The 23,454-nt window shown below is 40.7% G+C and overlaps 1 protein-coding gene across 1 annotated transcript in view; it reads left to right on the top strand.

Moving 5' to 3' along the window:
- SCFD2 (sec1 family domain containing 2) overlaps positions 1-23,454 on the top strand; it is a 204,152-nt gene that overhangs the window by 68,352 nt on the left and 112,346 nt on the right. Inside the window, exon 5 of the mRNA XM_074822543.1 lies at positions 22,614-22,863. Coding sequence (XP_074678644.1) covers positions 22,614-22,863 — 250 coding nt within the window. The remainder of the gene's footprint in view (positions 1-22,613; positions 22,864-23,454) is intronic.

Below are 23,454 nucleotides of genomic sequence, written 5' to 3'. Positions count from 1 at the left end.
GAAAGTACATTTTTATAAAGCATTCATTCTTATATCTGTTTTAACAGATACAATTATGAGAAAACTCTGAAAGTCTCTACTTGCAGAATAAAAAAAAATAAATTAAAAAGTTAAAATTCTTGGTAGCATGTACCATTACCTAACGTTCATTATCTGTAATGGACAATAGCCTTAGCTAGGCTAAGTCGTCTGATTGTGACAATATGATACCTAGGAATACATTTCAAAATACATGTTCTTGTACCAAAAGGCAAGTGAAAAACTCTCTTAACCTTCTCACTTGTCTTAATTGAATTATCCTGCCTCACTGCTGTGTAGATTTTTCCCCAGACTGTAGATGGATTTTCTGTCCAGGTTATTTCATTTCTGGACTCGGAACTCAAGGAGTCAATACCCAACACTCAAGTACCCTGTATTCCACAGTAGTTCTGGAGAGCTTTAGAACAGCTCAGGTAGCACCTTCTGTGACCTATTATCTGCTGTTTCTCCAAGCTTGTCGTGGTCAGAGGTTGGCTTTTGCCAGAGTTATTGAAAAATTGATGCTGCTTCTCCTGCGTCCCCTGGAAAAAAAGACTGTTTGAGAACTACCTTCTGTAGGAGAGAAATGGTTCACTACATCTTCTCATTGCATCTACAGAGATGGCAGCAGATACACCGCTGTATACTGCTGCTACTTCAAGAAGGTGTCAGTCACCAATGTAGGCAAAGTTCTGCATTGTCTACATATTGTTTTAGTTTCATCTGCTTGTTCACTGCAGAGAAGAGGTTGAATGTGCTGAAGGCACGTGTACCAGCATTTAATTAGTAGGGGTCTGACTGCACACATTGGCAACAAACGTGTAGATGGGGAAGCCACCATGCATTTCAGGGGACGTAATAGCTGAGAAATCTATTAGCAGGATGCAAAACTTCAATGTTTTGCTTTCTGATTTCACCCATTTTTGCAGCTACACAGAATGAAACTTTTTCTGTATGAATTCAACTGTGTAAGGCTAGCAGTTTGAACTCAAAATGTCAGTGTCTGCAAGTGGTTTGGTTGCCTCTGAAATTAATAGTTTCCTAGCCTATCACTGTGTGCATTTGTGTTTTATCCATAGCATGAGCAAGATCTCTATTAGAAGTGATCACTACTGGGAAATGAGTGATTTCTTCAGTATCTGACAGGTAGACCTAGAGAAATAAAGATAATCATGGAGTAGTGTGCCCTTCCCCATCCTGCTTCTCTTCTGTAAGCAAAAGAGGATACACAGTATCAGACATCAATAAAGCGCTCTCACTGGGCACTAGTTACCTTGTCCTTTTCCTGTATGCGCAGTTCATACGAGTTTTATTTTCATAAAGGATGTAGAGGCAGAGGATACCTTTAAATCTTTTAACTCTGGAATGTTTTCAGTAAGTAGTGGCATAAGAACTGAATTTCTTATGTAAAATGACAAAAGCTAGATGCTGTCACTCAGAGGAAGCCACATATTTCATGCAGATGGGCTCTCAAACGACAATGGAAACAGCAACTCATGGATGACCAGGTGACCTGTTTTTCTGTCCCAAAGAACTAAAAATAATTTACATATTTTTGTTTTTAAAACATTTGCATGTCATCTTGGTGTGATTACTGGCACATGTTGTATTGATTCAACTTTATTGTCGCATTATTCTCTCACATTCAAGGGCCACATGTGCTTCACATCTGGTGAACATTCAAAGGCCTTTTGAAAAACATCACCACGTTTTTGTTCTTAGAAATGCTTATGACAAATATCACGCTCTTGCATCTGCTTCTGCTATTGGTTGCAAACAGGATGCACTAGGCTGTGCCTACTGTCCAGTTACAAAACCACCAAAGATAACAGAATACATTTCCTGGTAACCAAAGTGATTAACTGTTTGACTATTGGTCCTTGTTCCTTGCACCAGAATGACCACACATCCTTGTTCTGGTGAAATCATAGTAGACTGTATGTGTATCTCCTTATGGCCACTTTCATTAGACTAGGCAATGTGGAAAAAAGGGACAGCAGGAAGAAAACCGTTGCATTTTTAGGAATGAATAGGAACCCTCCTTTTTTATCGTTATTTATGGTAAAATATAGCCGTGCTTTTGAGGAGAGCCTGCCTTAAAAACTGCTAGCATAGTATTCAATGTCAAAACTCACCAATAAACTACTATTTAAAACATTGTGGAAAAAAATTCAATGTTTTCCTACAGATCTGTCAGCACTGTTCTGGTTTGGTACATTGCTCAGTGCATTTTATAGTGTGACTGCATGACTATTTACCACACTTCATGACAATGATATTGCATTTATCGTGAACCTCTCATGGTGCGAAGTATACTCTTTCTGAACACCATCTGTTTAGAATATACAGTTCCCTGTACCAAATCAGTTGCATGCAAAGGAGATTGCAGTGTGCTTTTCACACATTATTTATTATGTAGGGCAAAGTTAAAAATCATGATTAGCATCTTCTTACATTTCACCCTTAGGTGCATATAATATAAAATCTCATTTGGAGATACCTAAAGCCAAACTCAAACCTGAAACATGTTTAGTTGGGCTTAGAATGAAGGAGAAAATATTCTCCTGACTCAATAATGAACTTCGTTTCTCTTTTGGGACTTGACTTCTGACACAGAGAGAAGGCCAAAATAAAAACCAGAGTGAGTGAGGGCCCCGACGTAAACCTGCTTTTAATTAAGCCTTGTAAAGAAGCTTTTCTGCTAAAACTCTCAGGTTGAAGAGTTCATGCAAAAAAACCTCCCTCTGGCTTATGAACAGCTGAAGTGGGGACATTCAAACATACTTTTTTGAATAGTTTGAAGCAGAAAAAATGCAAGTGAGAAAGCCCATATTATTTGTTTAATGCAGTTTTTAGCAGGCCACTCCTTTTCCAGTTTTCTTCTTTTTCTGTTATTCTGTGTTTCAGTTTAAAACTTAATGCCCCTACAAGATGTTTTGATATTAACAAACATGAAAACTAAATTGCTTTGATTTCCTTTTTTCCTAATTGCACATAAATCTGACCCAGTTCAGTTGGACACAGAGTGCGTAAGAAATTTAATACACATTTCAAATCAGAATCCTCGCGCCAAGGCAAAGGTCAAAGTAATTTTCTTGTTTGTTTGTTTTTGAAGGGATTAAACAAATGTAGTTTTACCACGAGGAAAATGATAGTGCCCATTGCTGAAGTATGGCTTTTAAGTTCACATTTAAGTGGGAGTAGACAATCCTGTCTGGAGCAGTGGCAGGGATCATTTCAGAAGTAAAGGTTGTGTGCTTTCTGTGCAAAGTGATGCTCATTGTGCAAGACTTCTGCTAGATCACTTACACTATCAACCCCAGACAAGAGCTTACACGACATTAAAATAAAGCTGTGGCTTCAGTGACAGGATGTAAACAAAAAGGGGTGGGATACAGTTAATGGCAGCAGTATAGCACTAAAGAAAAATAAATAATTCCCTTTTACTTGCAACTGGCAAAGGCCCAAATCCTGAAACATCATCAATCATCCTTGATGACTAGATGAGATCATAAACCAAACGAGGAAAAATAAACTTGAATTTAACTTAAATTGTGATTGGCACGGTAAAAATTAACTTTCACTGAAAAAAATGGTTTTTTCTTCCAAAACATTTCTAACTGCTGTCCTTCCCAACTTTTCCCCACCCATTGCAGAACTTCCAAGTGCTCTTCACTGTTGGTAGATGTCATCCCTTATCCTTCCACGTCTGTTTCAGCATGTGCTTTTAGTTTTTTGTTGAGAAGCAAACTGCTTTTGCATTTCTTCCAAAAAAACATTTTAAGTGTAGTCTTCATATAAATACTGAACATCATGTTATTCATAACCTCATAATTCACCAGTCTACCAGCTGAATAATGTAGCAGGCATGGAAGACTGAGAAGCAAAGGATGTTATACAGACCAGGAGAACCATTCTGACAAAAATCTGTTGGGGAAAAACTTCCTGAGAAAAATACCTGAAGTTTCTTTTTCAATTCTTCACACATCTACAGCTTTTTATGAACAAAATACACACTCTAGGGAACAGTTATGTACTGTCAGGAAAATTGACTTGATATTTTAATTTTTACAGCTGTTTATATTTTGCACTGTGATTTTTTACAAAGTTTCCATATAATATCCCTTGAGAGAGAGGTTTGTTCTTCATGAGCTGATAGCTTTGAATATAAAAGCTAAAACTGTGCAAAGCTCATGAAATTCAACAAAGCCAAGTGTGAGGTCCTGCACATGGGTCGAGGCAATGCCATGCACGAATACAGGCTGGGCAGTGAGTGGGTTGAGAGCAGCCCTGTGGAGGACTTGGGGGTATTAGTGGATAGAAAACTATGAGGCAGCAATGTGAGCTCACAGCCCAGAAAGCCAACTGTATCCTGGGCTGCATCAAGAGAAGTGTGGCCAGCAGGTCCAGGGGAGGCGATTCTCCCCCTGAGACCCCACCTGCAGCATTGTGTCCAGCTCTGGGGCCCCCAACATAAGAAGGACATGGAGCTGCTCAAGTGGGTCCAGAGGAGGCCACAAAGATGATCAGGGGGCTGGAGCACCTCCCTTATGAGGACAGGCTGAGAGAGTTGGGGTTGTTCAGCCTGGAGAAGAGAAGGCTCCGGGGAGACCTTATAGCAGCCTTCCAGTACTTAAAGGGGGCTACAGGAAAGATGGGGAGGGACTCTTGATCAGGGAGTGTAGTGATAGGATGAGAGGGAGCGGTTTTAAACTGAAAGAGGGTAGATTTAGATTAGATCTAAGGAAGAAATTCTTTACTGTGAGGTTGGTGAGACACTGGAACAGGTCGCCCAGAGAGGTTGAGGGTGGCCCCTCCCTGGAAGCGTTCAAGGCCAGGTTGGATGGGGCTTTGAGCAACCTGGTCTTGTGGAAGGTGTTCCTGCCCATGGCAGGGGGGTTGGAACTAGATGATCTTTAAGGTCCCTCCCAACCCAAACCATTGTATGATTCTGTGATTCATTCTATGATAAAAGTTAAGTTCTGGAAAGCTGGACACCTGTAGAAATAATGCTAAAATTCCACCAACAATATGAAGTCCTGAGGCTGTGAAGTCAGTTTTTGAGCTGGCAAACTACATCTGTATTTAAAAGATAAAGCAGCATGTCACAAATATTGCAGTCAGGGAATGATCATTACCAATTATTTGAGAAACATCAGACACATGGTTGGAAGAATCAGTTTGACACATTTTTTAATAAGCAATAAGCAAGGACATTTTATAGTTTTAGATCATTGGTTTAAAGGCACTGTTACACCTTTGCTGTTCATGGCACGTACAGAGTAAGTTGAGAATATCAGTCTGGTTCTTAGGGGTCTAATTGATGCTAAATTGGCAGAGATTGAATAGGAAGGGAGCTCGGGCTACCCCCTAACCTCTTGAGGTTTTGCATACTTACTTTATCAGTTGTGTAGATAAGGGCTTTTGCTTCACCATGCTGTCAATCTGGTCCTTGCTCTGAGATGAAAACACTGAATTTAATTATGTAGCTGTGGGCCTGGGTTCAGCCATCCCCTGTGATATCAGATGTGTAAAGTGAACCTCTGCTGGAAATTAGTGTGTATTACTGATGAGTGTTGGGAACAAACTACATGAGTGATCTTTTCAATAGATACTGTGAGAGGTTTATTTTTTTCCCCTTAATTAAAAAAAAAAAAAAAAGCTCACTTAGAATTGATGTAGTTATGTAACATTGAAATGGTGGACCAGTCATGCTGGTTTTTTATTTATTTACATAATAAGATTTAGGGAAAATCTATTCTAGACTGAGTTAAATTTCTGTCAGCATATGACAATGCCACGTTATTTTACATGGAGAGAACTTTGTAAGTTGAGAACTTGTGATTTTGGAGGAATGTCTTTCTAAGGCTTGCTGCTGGTTGCAGCTTACAGTACTGGAGGGATGCAGCCAAAATAGTATTTCAGCTTTTTCTCCCCCTAGTTATACATGTCAGTTTTTCTGGCTGTGTTGGCAGGAGGCTCAATGTGCAGATAGATGTTTATCCTTTTATACATGATCATGTTAATGTAATCTTTCTTGGCAGAAAGTGGGGACTTAAGTACAGAGGATTTTGATACACCCAGTGTAGATTTTGTGGATGTGGGGGTTTTGATGGTAGTCTCTGAGACCCTTCCAGTGGCCAGTGCACGAGTGTTTGGATGTGAGAACTGTGGGCTTTGTGGCAGTGCCCTGCAGTTTTCAGGAGAGGGAAACACGGCTGCCATGTGCTAGGGCCGTATGGCTCTTCTAGGCCCCCAGTGTCCCTTGAAAGGACCAATAGTAAAGGTTAAGTGTAACGCATCATTCTTGGGTATTTTGTTTCAATTTCACTTTATTAAAGTTGCCACGTACATTTTCTCAAGTGGTTGGACATTGAGATTTAATAACATTGTCTTCTAAGTTCATGATACTTTTAGGTGAGATTGGTGGCCAGTGAAACGTATGACTTAATTCAAGGATGAGAACTAGTGGAGTTGTTCTTTCGGACCAATTCTGGGTTATTTTGCAGTTGGCTCAATATTTGCTACTCTGCACTGAAAAGAAGGGCTAAGAAAAGAAAATGGCTCAGCTGTTTCCAAGGAGAGCTGCTTACTGCTCAAAGTTAGGTCAGCTCTTGCAAACCCCATTGATACCTCGATCTCAGGATACAGGGCAAGTCTCAAATGAAGAAATTACTTTTCCCCATTGTTTTGCCTTTGCCATCATCAAAGTTGACTTTGCTGTGTGGTTTCTATATTCGTAGCTGCAGCTTCAGAGCCTGTTCTAAATTTCATGGCTATCCTTGCACTCTTTGCAGAGAATGGCATGAAATGCTGGCTTTTATAGCCCACCCTCACTCTTTTCCTGATGTTTGGGTTATTATTGGTTGTTTGGTTGTTGCTCAGTTACCTACTAGTTATTCTCAGGCTGAATGTTTTGCTCTTACTGCGAATTTTCTATTGCTCTGTGCCATTCAAGATGAGGATTTGCCCTTCTTACCAGGATTTTAATAGCTCCACAGGAAAAATTGGTAGATCCATGTATTTGGAAGGATTTGGCAGATAAGGATATGTTCTGGAGATTAGGAGAGTAATGAATGTCACCCTAAGGCATCTTCCATGAATTCATCCTTTCAGATTAAATGTAAAAAACTGTTGTTCCTGGAGTAATCTAGAAATTTAGCAAGCTGGTTTTTGGTAAAGGCAGTAAGAATTAGGGGTAACTGAGAGATCTCAGAAAACTGTTCTGATTATTGTTTCTTCTTTTGGTAACAGCAAATACATATTCCCCATGCCCTTCACTTTATCCACGTGTACCAAAAGGTTGCAAGTTTTAAATGATCACTAAAATAGTTAAATAATTATTATTCTTGTTCCTCTTGTAATCCTCCGGAAATCAGGAAGAAAGATTCCAGGAGCCAGTTCTCCTGCAGGAATGAAGAATATACGAATCACTGGTTTTGGAGTATTTGTCCACTCGGTGGACTGGTTTGAGTGTCAAGATCTGGCAAAGAAATTTAGCTGACTTCCCTAAGGGGAATGAAAGCCGTTGAAGGCAGTGAATGTAATCTAAGTAGCTTCATTTTGCTTTTCTAATGCTTCTGCCAAGGATCACCTAAGCCCTCACAAAAGTACTGCTAAATAGAAGAAAACTTAGCGCTTAACGTATACGTTTGCCTTTAGTGGTGTATATTCACATCATCTTTCATTTTGGACATGAAGGATATAGCGACTTCTGTTTTTTCTTTGAGGAATTTGGTTTGTCAGAGAAACATCTGGTTTATGTAAATAAGCAAGGAATTCGGTACACGGGATGATGGTTGCAAAATAGTATCTATATGGTATCTGCATCAATAATTCAGCTACATTTTGTAAAAATAAACATTTGTTACTTCTATAAATGCTGTCCCTTTTTCAGTGTTCAATGTTAATGAACGAGTTTTCCTCCTGCAAATTAAAAAAAAAATTAAAAAAAAAAAGGAGGAAGAAGCATGTTCGCATCAGTAATGTGGCCGAATTTTCGCGATGTTGAGGGAAATCGCTGCAGAAGGCGGCTCAAGTTCATCCTGGATCAGGTTTCCACGCGGCGCCCTCCTCCCTCCGGCGCTCCAACACTGCCGCCTGCAGGGCCCCGCTGCGCCCAGGGCCCCGGCCCCGGCCCCGGGCGCTGCCGCCACGCCGGGCCCCGGCCCCGCCGCCGCCCCGGGCCCCGCCGCCGCTCCCGGCCCCGGCCCCGGCCCCAGCAGGGCAGCCGGGGCAGCATCGCAGCTGAACTCGTTTCCAGTCGTGCAGGAGAGTAACGCGTGGTGCTGCCCGGGGCTGGGCGACAACCGGCGACTTTGTTTCTGTCCCGCGCTTTTGCGTTTTTGATAACAGATCCGCGTCCTGCGATCCAGTACATTGATGTCCGGGAATGTGCACTGGCTTCCTGCCCAACCAAATGTACAGGTCTACGGTCTTTTCTTTTTTCTTTTGCATAAAGCACACTAGTAATTCACCTTAATAAATTCAAAGCGTTGTTAAGTGCCGAGAAACAGTTCTTCTGTCAAAGTTTAATTTACTTTTGGGGTTTTTTTTTTATCTGGCTCTGACTCGGTCATGCTTTATTAAAATGATTTTGGTGGCATTTCTGTTGCATGTTTTCTGATGTGGAAAAACAAATCAAAACCCACTTATCACATGAATCATTGTTAAAGTCAGCAGTAGTCCTCTGTGTAAAATCTGCCAGTAAAAGCCGGGAGGATGGGGATTAAACCTGGAGCACATTAAATTAGTTCCAGTCTATCCTGAGCAGGCTCTGCATTGCTTGCTTAGGCAGGCAAAACGGAAATAGGCAGTTTATAACAAGGCTGGTTTAAAAACTGTGGGGTTCATTTGAAAAAGATTTATATCCCTAACTTATATAAACATTACAAAAGTGGGCTGCAAGCAGGAGGCAAATCTTTATCGAAATCTCTTTAAGAGCTTTTTCACTGTGAATAAAATGGACAGCATGTACTCTTGTTTGAAGATTCGCCAATATTTGTACAATAATCTTTTCTCAATGCTCCGACTAATTAAAATATGGCTCAGGGTAGAACAGCGAGACCACCTACTGGTAATTTGCTGGGATCTGACAAAAGTGGCAATGACTGAGGTGGCGAAGGGTAATTATTTGGAGGCAGGAGAAAAGATTGTCCTGAGACTGGTTTAGGTTTGCTGTAGTGGTTATTAAAAAAAGTGAAATTTTAACGAGAAAACAACTGCTTCTAGATTTATCTCCACCCACCCCCTTTCCCCGGTAGATGCTGCTGGTCTTAAACAGTAGCATAGAAATTTTGTGGGTTTTGTGATCTTTGCTAGGGCCTGCAGAACTCTCTGCTGGGAAGGGTGGAATATTTGCTCCAGGAAAACTAAAAGTAGTCTGGGATGTGAGGGTGACTCCAGCTGCCAGCTGGAGTAGCTACTCGCATTGTAACGTTTGGGGGTACCTTAATTGTGATGATGTTATTTTTAAAGTTTATTTTTAGAAGGATTAAACATACATTAGTGCAGTAAAAAAAAATGGTTTTATTTTTAGTATTAACACACAATTTTATTCTGGCTGTTGCAATACCATTTTACTTCATTTATTTGGGGTACATGTTATAAGAGTTGTCCAGATCCTGGATTTCACAGAAAGTGCTTTTCATATTTCATTTTGATGTTAATAAACAGTGTCTAAAAGAGCTTTGTAATACTAGTTTGCCTTCCAAAACAGGATCCAAGTCTCAGATAAATGACTTAAAGTATTTTGTGAGTTGTAACATATAACCAAGATCCTCTGGATTTTCTCATTCAAATGATGGTTTCTCATACCTCTTCTTTTTTGCTGGCATGGTGTCTCCATACAGAATATCACTTATGCCCCAAACGTCTGGTTCTCGTGGCCTGAGACCAGACTGACAGACGGCTTCTTAGAAAAGCAGAGCTTTCTGTGCTGTGGAGGGGGTAAAGAATTTTCTAGTAGTTGCCAAAAAAGAAGTAAGTATTTTTCTGCTGTTATAGTGGTATGTGTACGCTGCAGCAGAAGACATGTACAGTAGAGGTTGGAAGCACTCCCACCCTGAGGTGCAGGGAGCCAGATAAGAAGAATAGAAATTACATCAAAGTGCTATGTTTTCTCTCTTGCAAGAGTTGTGCAAGAGAGATTGCAAGGTAGACAGACATACCCATAATGGCTTTTGAAAAAGAAGCCAGTTAATACTGAGCTCCATCCGTGTCAGCTTGATGACTATCGATACTCTAAACAGGTTACAGCAGGCTCAGAATGTACCTCTGCTGTATTGCCATCAGCATACCATGACTTGCAGTGTATGTGGGGACTGCAAAGGGAATTATTTGCTGCACTGAATGTTATTACTCATACCTGGGACTCAGCATCAGAGTATCAGAGCACTTGAATGAACGCTTGGTAGCATGAGGAAGCTAACGCTGCTTACTGGTGGAGAAGAGCAAGAAGCTCACAGTCGGACATGGAGGAGAGCATCAGCCTCCAGACTCTCAGTCTGGTGCCTGACCACTGGGCCAAGCACCCTATCTCTCCTACCAAAAAGCACAACGGGGAACTAGACAATATCTTGATACCTCACCATCTAGCATATACAACTGGTTTTGTAGGGTTTTTTTGTTTGTTGGATTTATTGTTTTGGGTTTTTTAACATTGCACAACCAACCACCTTTTTTTCGCCTGTTATTGAAATCTGAATTGTTAAGTGTTATAACAGCACATTTTGGTATTCCTCTGGAATAATTAAAAAAAATAGTTAATATAAAGCTAGCTTAAGCCATGTCTGGGCTTATATTTAAGGCTGGGGGTTTTTTTTTAACGTTAAAATGGCATGGAATATACATTTCCCCAGATCTTCAGAGTGAAACTTGAACATAAGAAATCCTTTCTGTATGAATCAACTAGGAAATATATATGAAAGTAACTGAAAACTTCTGAAGTCCTTAAATGTTTGGAATGGCATGCATGATTTAAGTGTTTGTAGATATTGGGACCAGATGTCCTGTGCTCCAGTCAGCTCCCTTTGCACAAATGTGATATCATGGATAGTTATGCTGACTCAGGCATTTGGCTGAGTGGGAGGGAAATCCCAGGGGGACAGAAAGCCAGGATTGTTTTTCTAGTTATAGCTCGTGCTGGACAAACAGATGGAGAGGAGGTGTGGCAGGAGCAATCCCTGGCAACCAGGATGCCCTCACATGGCCCTTGAACTGGCGGTGGGAGAGCAGCCCAACGTCTTCTCTATCCAGAGCAAGGAGCCAGCTGCAAAACCACTGCCAGTGCCACCCAGCATGGCCTGTTCCCACGGGGGGATGATGGGAGCACTGAAAGGAGCCGAAAGGGGAGAGGACCTGCTGCATGCCAGCCAGGGGATGGGCACGTGGGAGCGTCATGGAGCATCGTGACTGACAAGCAGGTGTTGGGCATACTTTCTAATAACTGGTGTCCTAAAAGATCGCACACCCATACACAGATGTGCCCAACCCAGGGCCTGCAGGCTGTTCAGCACTGCATGTGAATACCAGCATGGAGGATTCCTGCTCAGTTAAGGAGCTGAAGGAACAGCTTGTAGGCAGTCGATTTAAACTGCTTGTAAAGAGAACTATTAGCTTCTAGAGCAAGAAAACATTTCCAGGGTGGGATGAGAAGATTAAAATAATGGGATTTCAGAAGTTTTTCGCAATAGCACTATCACAGTTGAAAAATAATTGAAATTTTGCCCATGCCTGTCTTTCACTTGATGTTTTATATTAGATATATGATCGGTAGTCATTGCGTCTACAGTTTTTGCGCATTTATAGGGGAAAAAATACATCCTTTGAAGTATCACTTGTTTCTGTCATCCGCTGCTCTCTGAAAGGTAGTAATCTGATTAGTTTTTAATGGCAGTGGAAAACTGGACAAGAAAACTAAGGTTTTAACCTGATACATTTCGTAGGATGAAATGAGATACAGTTGTATAATTAAGCTTGTTTTATTCTTCCCAATGTGAAAAGGGGAAGGAAAATGTTCTTCCTTGTGCAACTCATGCCACAGTGAGCATCCTCCAGTGAAGATGTCCTTTCAATGAAAGATTCCTTCCACACACAAAAATGGATAAGGGGCTCATAAGTTGCAAACTTAATCATGCATGTGACATCTGTCTTTAATCACCATGAAAGCCTGAATCCTGTTTAAAGCATGGTGAGCCTTGTACAAGGGCTAGAAATGTCAGTACTCTATTGTGATAACATTTACTGTACTGATTAACAGCTGTGGTGCTCTGCAGCGGACTGATAATCTGCCTTCACATGTCTTTGTGTTGCCGTTCTGTCTCCTTCCTGTGGTTCTAGCCAGGACTGTGGGCAGACCAGTGGGATCTTCTCCTATGCAAACCTCCCATGTCCATATATTTTTGCTTAGTGGTTTATGTCATATACTATGTCTTTGTCTATCTGCATACCGAGGTATAAAATATTTTAAAGACAATGCAAAACTTTTCCAAGTTAGCTGTTTAATATCTGTAAAATGCAGTAATGTGATCCAGCATCTACTCTCATATGACCATCTCATGCAAGTTGATGTTTTAAATGGCTTTCAAGTTTCTTGACTTGTAGGAGTTTCAATTCCTAGTATTTTGGAAATTCCAACAGTTTTTGGCAGGTATGTTTATCTTAGTGGTAGATTTTCACTGGGTTTTGGCCTTTTTTTTTAAGAAAATGAGCAAAAGAGAAGGGATAGTGAGAGAGGATGCTGCTTTGCTCAGATCTGTATCCATTTCCATTGAAATTGTCAACAAGAAGTTGGGTCTCAGGGATACTGTGAAGTGGGGTATGTTTTGGTCCTAATAGTACCCTTAGTCAGCATATTTTATCTACTAGTATAATCTCTAAGCATTACTAAAAGCTATCAGGAATATGTTTGGCACTAACTTAGTTGGAATCATGATTTGTATGCTGCTTTGGTGCAAACTGGCATTGGTGCTTATGGCAATGTATGATAGATGTCCTGATTGTTAATACTGAACTTCTAGGGGCAGAGGTTGACTGGATTTGTTTAAAAAAGTTTGATGGTGAGGTAACACACTTAAACACAAAAAGCCAACATCAATAAGAAAACAAATGTCTTTCAAATGAACGCAAACAGTCATGTGGACTCCAAACTCCTTTTATTTTTCACCCGTTAGGACTTGTTTTTCCATTTTACCCTTGTCCAGGCCATCTCATTTTTTTCATTTTTGGTACCAGTGTCCACCATGGACTGACCCCATCACCAGAAGTCTGGAGGTTTCCCTGCAGCCCTGAGGAGTGTCTGGAACATCTGATGTTAGACTGCTGTAGGAATGAAGGATGATGCATAGAACAAAGGGCTGACAGAGGTGCCTCAAAAGGCAAGAATGTGGAGGAAAAGGCACAAGATGGGGTTGTTTTGACTCAGTCTCCTTTTATAACTTACTGCTGTGTGCCAGCCCCCACAGCATGTCCAGTATTTCAGTATGTATTACTTTTACCCTTTCTGCTATTTCTAAAGTATTTTTCCCTCGCAGTTCACAATTCTTTTCACTGCAATTAAACACTGTGCCAAAGAGTTTATGGTTTTATTCACCAGATGCATTTTATGAGTAGTGTTTTATTGCGTGAGACCACTGAGTTTGTGCTTTCTGCTTGTTTTCTGTCCTTTCACCCTCCAAAGTCTTTCTGAAATATGCACGCCACTGAGAGCATCTCCACTAACTTGAGAATTGGAAAAATCAGTTTCAACTTCCCTTGTTCCTCCTGTGCCTTTCTTGACTAGATTCGAGAGCTGTCTCTTACTCTGAAATTTTCTTCTGTCTGAAGAGACATACATAAACTGTTATTCTTCCTTTTGATGAGCCAGCTGTCTTTCACCCTGAAGAAATTTACTTTTTTAGTTGTTTTGTAACACTGTCCAACATTATCTGTAGTTTTCCACAGCTTAGAAATATAGACACTGGAACTGGGCACGATATATTATTGGAATTATTCCTGACAAGTGCCACATACTGTAGTAAACCTGCTCCCCTACTTCTTTCCCCTGGATACTCTATTTTGTAGTCATATTAGTCCTTTTGCCATGGCTTTGAGGTAAATAAGTCGATTCTGGATTGGATCAAAAATGTGGCTGAGCTAGTTTGCTTTTTCTAACCAGACTCAAAAGCAGCTGCCTACAAAAGATTAAGAAAAGAGGACAAGGTTATATAATATTCTCCCAGCTCCAACCATTTTAAGTTCTGGAACAGATGTTGTTTCTGTGTATGTACTAGTATTTGACAGAAATTTTTTCCCCTGTGAGTTTTCCTATCATTGTGAACCCAAGTAAGAATTTAGCAGCACAACAACCTTTGGGAAAGGAGTTCCACATCTGAGCAAATTACATGAAGAACCACCTCCATTTAATTTGCTTTTTAAACTGGCCCTTCCCTGTTCTTGCTGGGACAGAGAGTGAGCAGTCAATCCCGACCTTCCTTCTCTAGTCCACTCATGATTTTGTAGACCTTTTATCCCCTCTGGGTCATCTGTTTTTCCAACTTGAAGGATTATACCTAGTGATCTGAGCAGGGATTCATGTCCTTTTCTTTGTCCAGAGCATTTCTCAAATCTTTCTCAATAACCACGTCCCAGGATAGAATCCCTTCCTTCTGCAGGTATGGTCTGAACTACTGAATGAGTGATTTGGTTGTACTATATTTTTCTTGATTTATACCTCTTTTATTTGTTTTCTGTCCCTGTGGATTCTTAGACTTTGCTTTATAGTGACTGAACGCTTTCCCATTGTTCTCAAAGCCCATGTGAGTTTTAACCTCCTAGGATATTATGTTATCCCCATGCCCTTTTCTGAATTTTGAACTCCTACCATCTTCTGGCAGTTTTCCCAATATTCCAAGGCTTATAAAAACAAACAAACAACCTCAAAAAACACACACAAAAAATCCTGACATGCATAGCACCACAGTCTTTCTCTGATACATGTTTTATCTTGTGTCTGTACTCCTTTTTCATTCTTCTGACACTGTTTTTGCCATGCTGATTCATGTTTTTACCAAGCATGTCTGTAGAAGCAATCACAGCTAAAAGCTTTTGACTGAGTAGGTTGGAAGTACTCCCTTTTTAACTTGCTGATGAGTCTCTTATGTCAGACATGCGGTGATTTAAGTAAAATTGTCCTTATCCTTGCAGAGCTTTGTCTAATAAAATCCAGACTTATTAAATATCCTTTTTTCAGTATGCTGTTGCTGCTGAGCCCCCATGAACCCATTAAAATATCTTAGCACAGCTGTACACTTAGATGGTTTCCAAAGAGAGAGGGAAAAACTGGACCGTATGATCTAATGATACATCGCCAGACAGCATAACTCACAGGGATGAGGTGATTTCTAAACTGTGGAAGATTAGATATCAGTGGGTTTATTACAAGCTTTTGTGATGGCATTTAAATTTTCTCAAAATGTCTGTATAAGTCTTTCAGTTCTGATATAGTAACTGAATCAGGCTCTTGTAACTCAAGAAACAAAAATAATGGAAGAAGTTGCAAGATGATTGAAAATGGGAAGTTGTTGTCAAACAACTGTGGTGCTCAGTAAAGGTAGGAGAAAGGTGATAGGAGGAAATCTTAATTATGTTGTTCAAAATATAATTTCTTTTTATGTCCTAAGGAAGAAAACTGCTGGAATGTACTACGTTGGCTATGGGTTATAGGTGCAATCTAATTGCTTAGGTCATGATTATGGGCTAGGGAGTTTTTGGCTGAAAGAACTGTCCTGGGCTTTGCTTTTGATAGGGCTTGAACAGCTTGTTTTAAATATTTTTGTTGTTATCACATATTAGCTGTTAAGTGTCGGTGGTGCGGTTTTGGAATTATGCAAGACACATGTTAAAAAAAAAAATCTCTGACCATAAGAGCTTACAAATGTTGTGCTTTTTAAAAGCTTTATGTTCTAAGTTAATTTTTCTTGCCTTTGACTCGTCACTGTGTTTTGCAGTAAGTGCTAACATCCTGGATAGATATTTAGCAGGTATAAATTGGCAAACGACTGTTGATGTGTGTAGTGTTGACTGATAGACACCAATTAAGAATCTGGCCATATGACAGTGTATTGAAGAAGTCATCCAAAAAGCAGATGAGTATTTATATAATTTTCTTTTATATCTCTTGGCAACCTTAAACTCTAGTTCATGTAGGCTTCAATCCAGCATTGTTGCATAAGGAAGCGGTCCAATCCTTGGCCTTCATGGCTAGTGTGTTTCTGTGGCCAAGCAGTAAACCCGAGCAGAGAACCAGTCTGATTAAAATGATTTGTTTTAATGCACAGTCACAGAAACACTTCAGCAGGCGCAGAAGGAAGAGGCGGTGGTGGTAGGCAGAAGGCAAGAATGAAGGCCAACTGGGAGAGCATGCACCTAGGATGAATGTGAATCTGTGTCTTTGACGTCATGAGCCAGGTTAAAAATAGCTTTTAAAAAGCTTACTAGTTTTCTTTTATTTGCTTTCTATTTGTTTACAGCAGAATTTTAAACTCTGTCTACAGGGGCTGCCTGGAAATTGTCTCTGCAGTTTTGAGAATATAGTTCCTGGGGCTATGCTCAGAGTGGGTGATAAACCCAGAAAAGGGGACGGGAGATAGAATTGGGTCCGTAGGGATATTTCATTAAAGACAGAGGAGTCATTAAGAGTAATGACAGAGGAGACAGGTCCTAGATGCTTTTACTGTTTCCTGTGTCTCTCACTGGCAGTTTAGTTCTCCACTGTTTTCTTTATATGCGTATTCTTGGTGGATTTCTGTATCATCTATCAAGTGAATAGACAGACGCTGCCATTAAAGAGAGGAAGATGCAAGTCTCTTGGTATTGACAGGGGCAAGTCATAAACGTGTTCTTGTCCCTAGCAAAAGGCGGTGTGATCTTTCTCCTTACCTTTAATGACTTCCACTTTGTTTTTTTACTGGAAGTGGCCATTTACTGCCAGCATCTCACACCACCACTCTGAGGCTGCTGAGTTCACTGGATGCTTTGTCTGCTTTCCCCTAAGGCTAAAGTTTACTCCTTTCCCCTGCAAGTCGAGGCTTTGTCAACCTTCCCCAGCTGGAAACAAGTTTGAGACTAAAACTCTTCTGGCATCCAAACTCACTTCCTGCAAAAGGAAGTGTACAGACGGTGGACTTCAGTTATCAAAATGATTTCATCCTCTTCTTAAATAGTCTGCCTGAATAATTGGATGCTATATATTTTGACGCTGACAGATCGAGGGGTATCCTAATTGTGAGAGTGTAGTACTTTGAAGACCTTCATTTTTTGTGTTGTGTTTTGGGTTGGTTATTCTTCAATCATACCCTACAAACATGTAAAGAGAAGACAAAGAGAAAGGTATATTGTTATCAAAACCTGCCCAAGTCAAGAATTATAATGATTTATAGAACTTCTTATGGAAAAACATAATTTGTGTGGTAAGATCATGCTTACTCATTTATTGTGTCGAATCACTAGTCACCCATAGGCCATTTAATGAACACTAAACACGTGGAATTACTGTTTTGTTGGAAGTGGGGAGTACAGACATCTTCTCACCCATATGGAAATTACATGCAGTCAAATCCTAAATCTCAGGTGGCCAAACACTGTAAAATGGCAAGTAAGAGAACTGCAGCATTTGATTTATGGGCAGCTGAGCACTGCAGGCAGCTAAGACTCCTCCTTAGCTTGGCAGCGCCTCTCGTTTTCACTGACTACAGCTGCAGAGATCTGTTGCCATCGAAGTATCTGAGCTGGTTTTGCATACCTATGAGGTCCTACCTTGGTGCCATTCTCACTTTTAGCAGTAAGAATATTCTGCCTTTGTCTGGATAGTGGGGAAGCTAATATGCTGCGTGGCAAAATCACAAAACACAAAACGTCAAACCCAGGTAAAACATGACAGATCAAATGCAACAACATTGGAAAGCTGCTTATTCTACAACTCATGAACTCTCTTTTTCCACCGAAGTTATCAATAAAAGGAACTTCTATTAAATAGGGCAGTCCAGGAGTGTGGGGCAGCAAATGACCCGAGGGCTTTTGAGTTTCCACTGATACTTCTGCTGGTTTTACCTGCAGCCGGGTTTGGGTGTTGTTTTTTAGTTTTGTTTTTCCCCAGTAAAATTCCCTACTGTTGTAAAGCTGTGTGGTTCCCATTCCAAAAAGTTCTGTTAACTCATGCAACCTCTGAAGGAATTAAATATGTTTTGCCTCCTAAATGGAAAGCTGCTAGAATATTTACATAGTGAAGTAGTCTCTTAAGATTTATCTTCTCCTTCCTCCTGGATTTTAAAAGAAAATAAATTCCACTTGCTTGAAGTTGATTTTTGCTTTAATATTTTTAACGATGTGTTGAGGACAGTGGGCTGGAAGCTCAGGGATTAGAGCGCTCAGTTCTCTTCTCAATTTTGTCAGGGACACGTGTTAATTCAAGTAAACTCTGACCCTCCTCTTCTATTCCTCCCCAGCACGCTCTGTTTTCTATTGTATAAAAGGTATCTAATGATAATATGGCTTTAGATTCTTACAGGTTTATTTCATACTGAAAATAATGCCTTTCACAGAAATGCTAAACATTTTTTTCTTGGGTTTATTACACTTCCCCTTAATTCCTGTAGATCCTTTAAATCACATTTTAAATGTCACTTTTGAAGCACAATATCATGTTCACTGTTTAAAAACTGAAAAAATTATTTTTTTACTTTCTTCACTGTTCTCCCATCTGCCAAAACTTGGGCCTTTTGCAAAAATCAGCAAATTGACGTCAGTTCATATACCCTTAGGGATAGTAAATTATTAAACAGCTTAAGTTATAAAAATAAATAACAAAGGAGGGTGGAGGAAAGAGATGGAAAACAACAAAAATCTATCACAAACTCTCCCTGGATTCTGAAGAATATATGATTATAACATTAAAATGTCCAAACAATGCAAGCGAGCAGAAGGCGTTAGAGCTTGGGCCTTAGCTGGCTCTGCATTAAGCAGTGTTAATGTTTTTACACAGCCTTTGGAAAGCTCAGAACTGACCTGTTTTTATTATTTTTATTGGCTCCCTTGATGATAGACAAATGGGGCTAACCTGAGGCCAACATAACCAGCAGGAAATTTGGGTCATGGGTAGTTACATTTTTAAAACTTGTGTTTTAGGGTTGTTCAATCAGGGTAATTGATTGATTGTTAGGCGGTGCAGGGAGCCCCTAAATCATCGGAGGTGGCCAGATAATGACAATCTGCCAGTGGATTTTGTTTGAGGCAAATTTCCCAGCTCCCTGCGGAGCCATGCTCCACAGTGAGGCTGCAAGTCCCTTTTTTTTTTTCATGCACGCTCCAGTCCAACTGGCCTGTTTGGACAGATTAGCCTCTGAAACTTGGCAGTTCCATTTGAAGTCCTCTGTAGTGCCATTTCCCAAGAGATAAGGGAAAAACATTCCAGAGAAGTTCATAACCCAGAAAGACCCTACGTGCGTTCTGAAGTTAACGGTTTATTATAGCTGTTGAATTTTTTTTTTCTCTTTCATTTTTACTTTGAAGATAAGAGGTGGCAATTGTTGCTTTAAGTTGTTGAGTTTTAGCCCGCCCTACAGTAAATCATCCTGAAAGTTTAGACCCAATTTTTTTTTAGCATGTATGTTTGAAAGTTTGTCAGAGATGCTGTACACGTGTACTCTCAGGAACTACTATCCTCAAGCAGAAGCTGTTGACCCTAATGTTTTATACAACCATGTGCATCCTCAGTGCTCCATGCATTTGGATAATTTGTTCATACAGAACAGAGCTTTTGCAAGAACTCATCTTTGGTGTTGTAAGAGCATGCTATGAGATATGTAGAGATGGGGTGAAGTAGAGAGTTTGTATGTTGGGAGGGGAGGGGGGAATAGATGATGTGCCAGTAGATGGTAGATGATGTTCAATAATACATGGCATAGAGCTTGCTCTCCTTGAAAGTGAATTCAGATTAATATAGATTGAAGTTTGTCGTCTATTCCAGAATAACTTCACATGTAGGTTAATCTTCAGTTCTTAGGCTTTCTCCCAGTAGCTGCATAGCTCTGAATTCCTTGGAAGTTTTGTGTTTTTCCATTTTAGGATCTGGATGATCTGGTATTTATTGTACTGGAGTACAGATGAGAATTTCTGTGTGTCACTTTTCAAGAAGAGAGCAGGTAATATTGAACAGAGGCAGGGCTGAATTGAACTTTGGGAACTGACAGCCTTGTCTTGAGGGTGGCCCAGCTGCCAGCGTGTGCCAGACTGGCGCCAAACACCATAGATTTGCTTCCCAGGCGGAGCAGCGCCTGGACTTGCTGTGCATGTGATTTAACGCTCCCTGCCCAAACACACACAGGGTGCCAACCCCTCCCGGATTTCTAAATGTTCCTTTTTGGCTCCCACATGCTTTTGACCACTGTAGCTTTGTAATTTACTGCTTCAAGTCCACAGTTGCACTTACTGTTAGGTTTAGCATGTGGGTAGTTAGAAAATTCTTCTCTAAGGTATGTATTCAAATAGAAACGTAACATCTGACCACATTAAAGTCCCTTGAAAGATGGGTCCATGGCAAAACTTGTATGTCAGGAGCAGGGTGGGGCCCAAAGTCTGCAGAAGTGGTGTTTCCTATAGCACAGGCTGGAAAAAGTTTTCTTGAGAACTTGAGTAATTCATGCTTTCTTTATGAGCAAGATCTGTAGTGGATCGGTGTAAGTATAAAAATTACAGTTTATGAGATGCTTGTTAGTGTTGCTGAGATTGTCAAAGAACAGCTAAAACAAAATACAACCAAAACCAGGATTCCCTGAAGTGTTGTATGGAGTACTCCAGGAGATGAAACTTTTACTTTCTATGTTCCTAAAATTAGACTCGGAAATCCCTGCCCAGGTTTCAGAAAAAACTACTCAGTTGTCAGAAGAGCTCAGAACTAAACTAATGCAGTTAAAAGCAGTGATAAGTCTAATTGCCTGATTTTGTTACTGTATAAACCTGTGTCTCTTTCTGGTTAGTTTGTTTTGTATTTTATTTACTTACTGTGAATCTATTTAAAGGGTATATTATTGGCTGTGGTAAGTGTTTACCATGACTAGTCTTTTTGAAGTTACTGTAGTAACAACCAAGAATAAATGTTTGCAGACTTAACTCTTTGGATTATAAGAGATTTGATGTTACCCTATAAATTGACCCACAGATTTTCACAGGAAGCTGTTTGGTGATCACAGGGCAAGGGACAGGGTACTGGTGTTGCAGGAGACCTCTTGGATGGATCGGAGCGATCACTGCCACGGAGAGAGGAAGGCTCTTGTTCTCTCCTCCCACACCTCCCTCCCCTTTCACGAGCAACGTGCTCCTTCTGCTTGCCTTGCACTGGCCTCACTTCTCACCTGATCCCACTGCTGAGCTGCAAACTAACCCACAGCAGAAAACTAGTGTGTAGAGATTTCATATGCAGGTGTGTGCACACAGCGAGGGTGGCACTTTGGCAGTACCATTAGTGACTCTGCTGTCCTGAGTGGCAGACCCACACAGTAGATCTACACTCCAGCCTTGGTGTTACATGATGTGGATGTCAACGTGGCACTTCAGGGGATTTGTGTCTGAAGTCTCCTTTTTACAACCACAGTAAAGCTGTACAGACACCTCTCCCACATAGGTTAGAAGAAGTAAGTGCGATTTCAACTACTGAGGGCCTAGGACATCCCAGCATACTCTCAGTTTCCCCCTGCTTTTCTCTGCCAGTCTTCCTCTCCTCGTGTACATGTTGTGATCATCTTTCAGCCTCACTGTCACGTACTTCTCCCTGCTTCCACATGACCTTCGCCTTACTCACCTCGCAGCAGGGATGTGCTGTGGGATTGAGCCTGATCTGCCTAACAAAAAAGGCTTTTCAGTGTGGAAGACCCCTCTTACACGGCTTGAGAAGCTTGTGAGTGTGTTGTGAAGAAGGCAGAGGGAGAAGAGGGTTAGGGCACACACCAGGCCACTGATTGCTTCCCTGTCCTTGTCCTGTCATAGAGCTCTTTTAGGAAACCATGCCGATCACTTAAACCACGTGCCTCACAGGTGGTTTCCTCCGTTTGTAATTTTCTGGGTTTCTGACCTGAAAGCATAGGGTCAGGTTTGCCGATGTGCTGAGAGCTTGCAATAGCAACTGGGAGTCAATGGGAGCTGGGCTTTGAACTCCCTGCTCAAGTACAAAATCAGGCCCAAGGAGGAGGCCTGAAATTTAGAGGAAGCATTTGACCTTGTGCTTTGTACCATTTCTATCCATATCACGGAGACTGATGCTCCTGTCCTCTCATCATACTGGTACATGGAGAAGATCTGATCATCAGCCTTTTCAAGTTCTAAGATGTGTCTATCCTGAGTCCCTGGGAAGAAACTTGTAGAAAACTAATAAATTTGTTGTCTGAGTAGCAAATAAGTCACAGGACCATGTGCTGACAAATAATTCAAATATTAAACAATGTTTCATTAAATGAGCACTGCTATTATGGGAAATAATAACTTGCAGAGACAGGCAGGAGCATGTCTGATGCTAACTGATAAGCACTGTGGGGGCAATCTGACAAGATCTTCCTTCTATTTTTCAGACTATTGGCGAGTCAGAAATGCCCAGTGTTTTGAACCAGTTATTACCAATGATCAAGTCTTACAACAAGAGGATGAAATATGATTATACCTGTGAGGACTTTCTTGTCTTGCTGGTATACATGTATTCTGTAGTTGGAGAAATCAAAAGTGGAAAAGAGCTGGATGCAGCTGAAGAAGAGGTGAAAAAGGCCCTAGTCAAGGCCATTAATGATGAGCCACAGCTATCTCCTTTGTTGCAGAAAATAACAGGTAAGATTTTGCTTGTGTGGTGAGAAACTGGATGGCTGGGAACGCGGGAACTGGGAGAAACATAAAAGCGGCTTGACTTGTCTGTGGTGCTGAGGGTACGTGAGTAAGCACAAGGATTTCCTGTAGATTTGTTCCATCTCCCATGTTCATATATGCCAAATGCTGACAGGCTGTCCTTGAAGAGTGCTGAGTCTGATGAAAGCTCTACAAGTTGTTCTTTTTGTTAAAGGTTGGCTAAGTTTGTGTGTTTTTATAAGGTAATCTTTTCCACAATTTCTTTCATTGATCAGTGTAAAGTTGACCCTGGGAAGTCAAAATTAATTCTGGAAGCATGTTCAGTGAACCACAGTTGCTTTGTGAATATGAGGAGCTGGCCTGTCTGGCATAAAAGAAGAAATGTGTCTAAAACCAACACTGAGCTTTTTGCTGAAACAACATGAACATTAGCCTTTAAAAATAGCATGCTAAGCCTTTTTTAGATGACCATTCATAGAATAGGAAAGCCCTAACCTCTTGCTGCCAGTGTCACATTTTAGAAAAAAAAAAAATTGTTAAAAACATTCATTAGGATGATTGAACTATGTCTCAAGG

Source organism: Strix aluco, chromosome 4 (assembly GCF_031877795.1).
Source record: "Strix aluco isolate bStrAlu1 chromosome 4, bStrAlu1.hap1, whole genome shotgun sequence".
NCBI classification, from domain to species: domain Eukaryota; kingdom Metazoa; phylum Chordata; class Aves; order Strigiformes; family Strigidae; genus Strix; species Strix aluco.
This window is presented reverse-complemented; position numbering and strand designations above follow the sequence as displayed.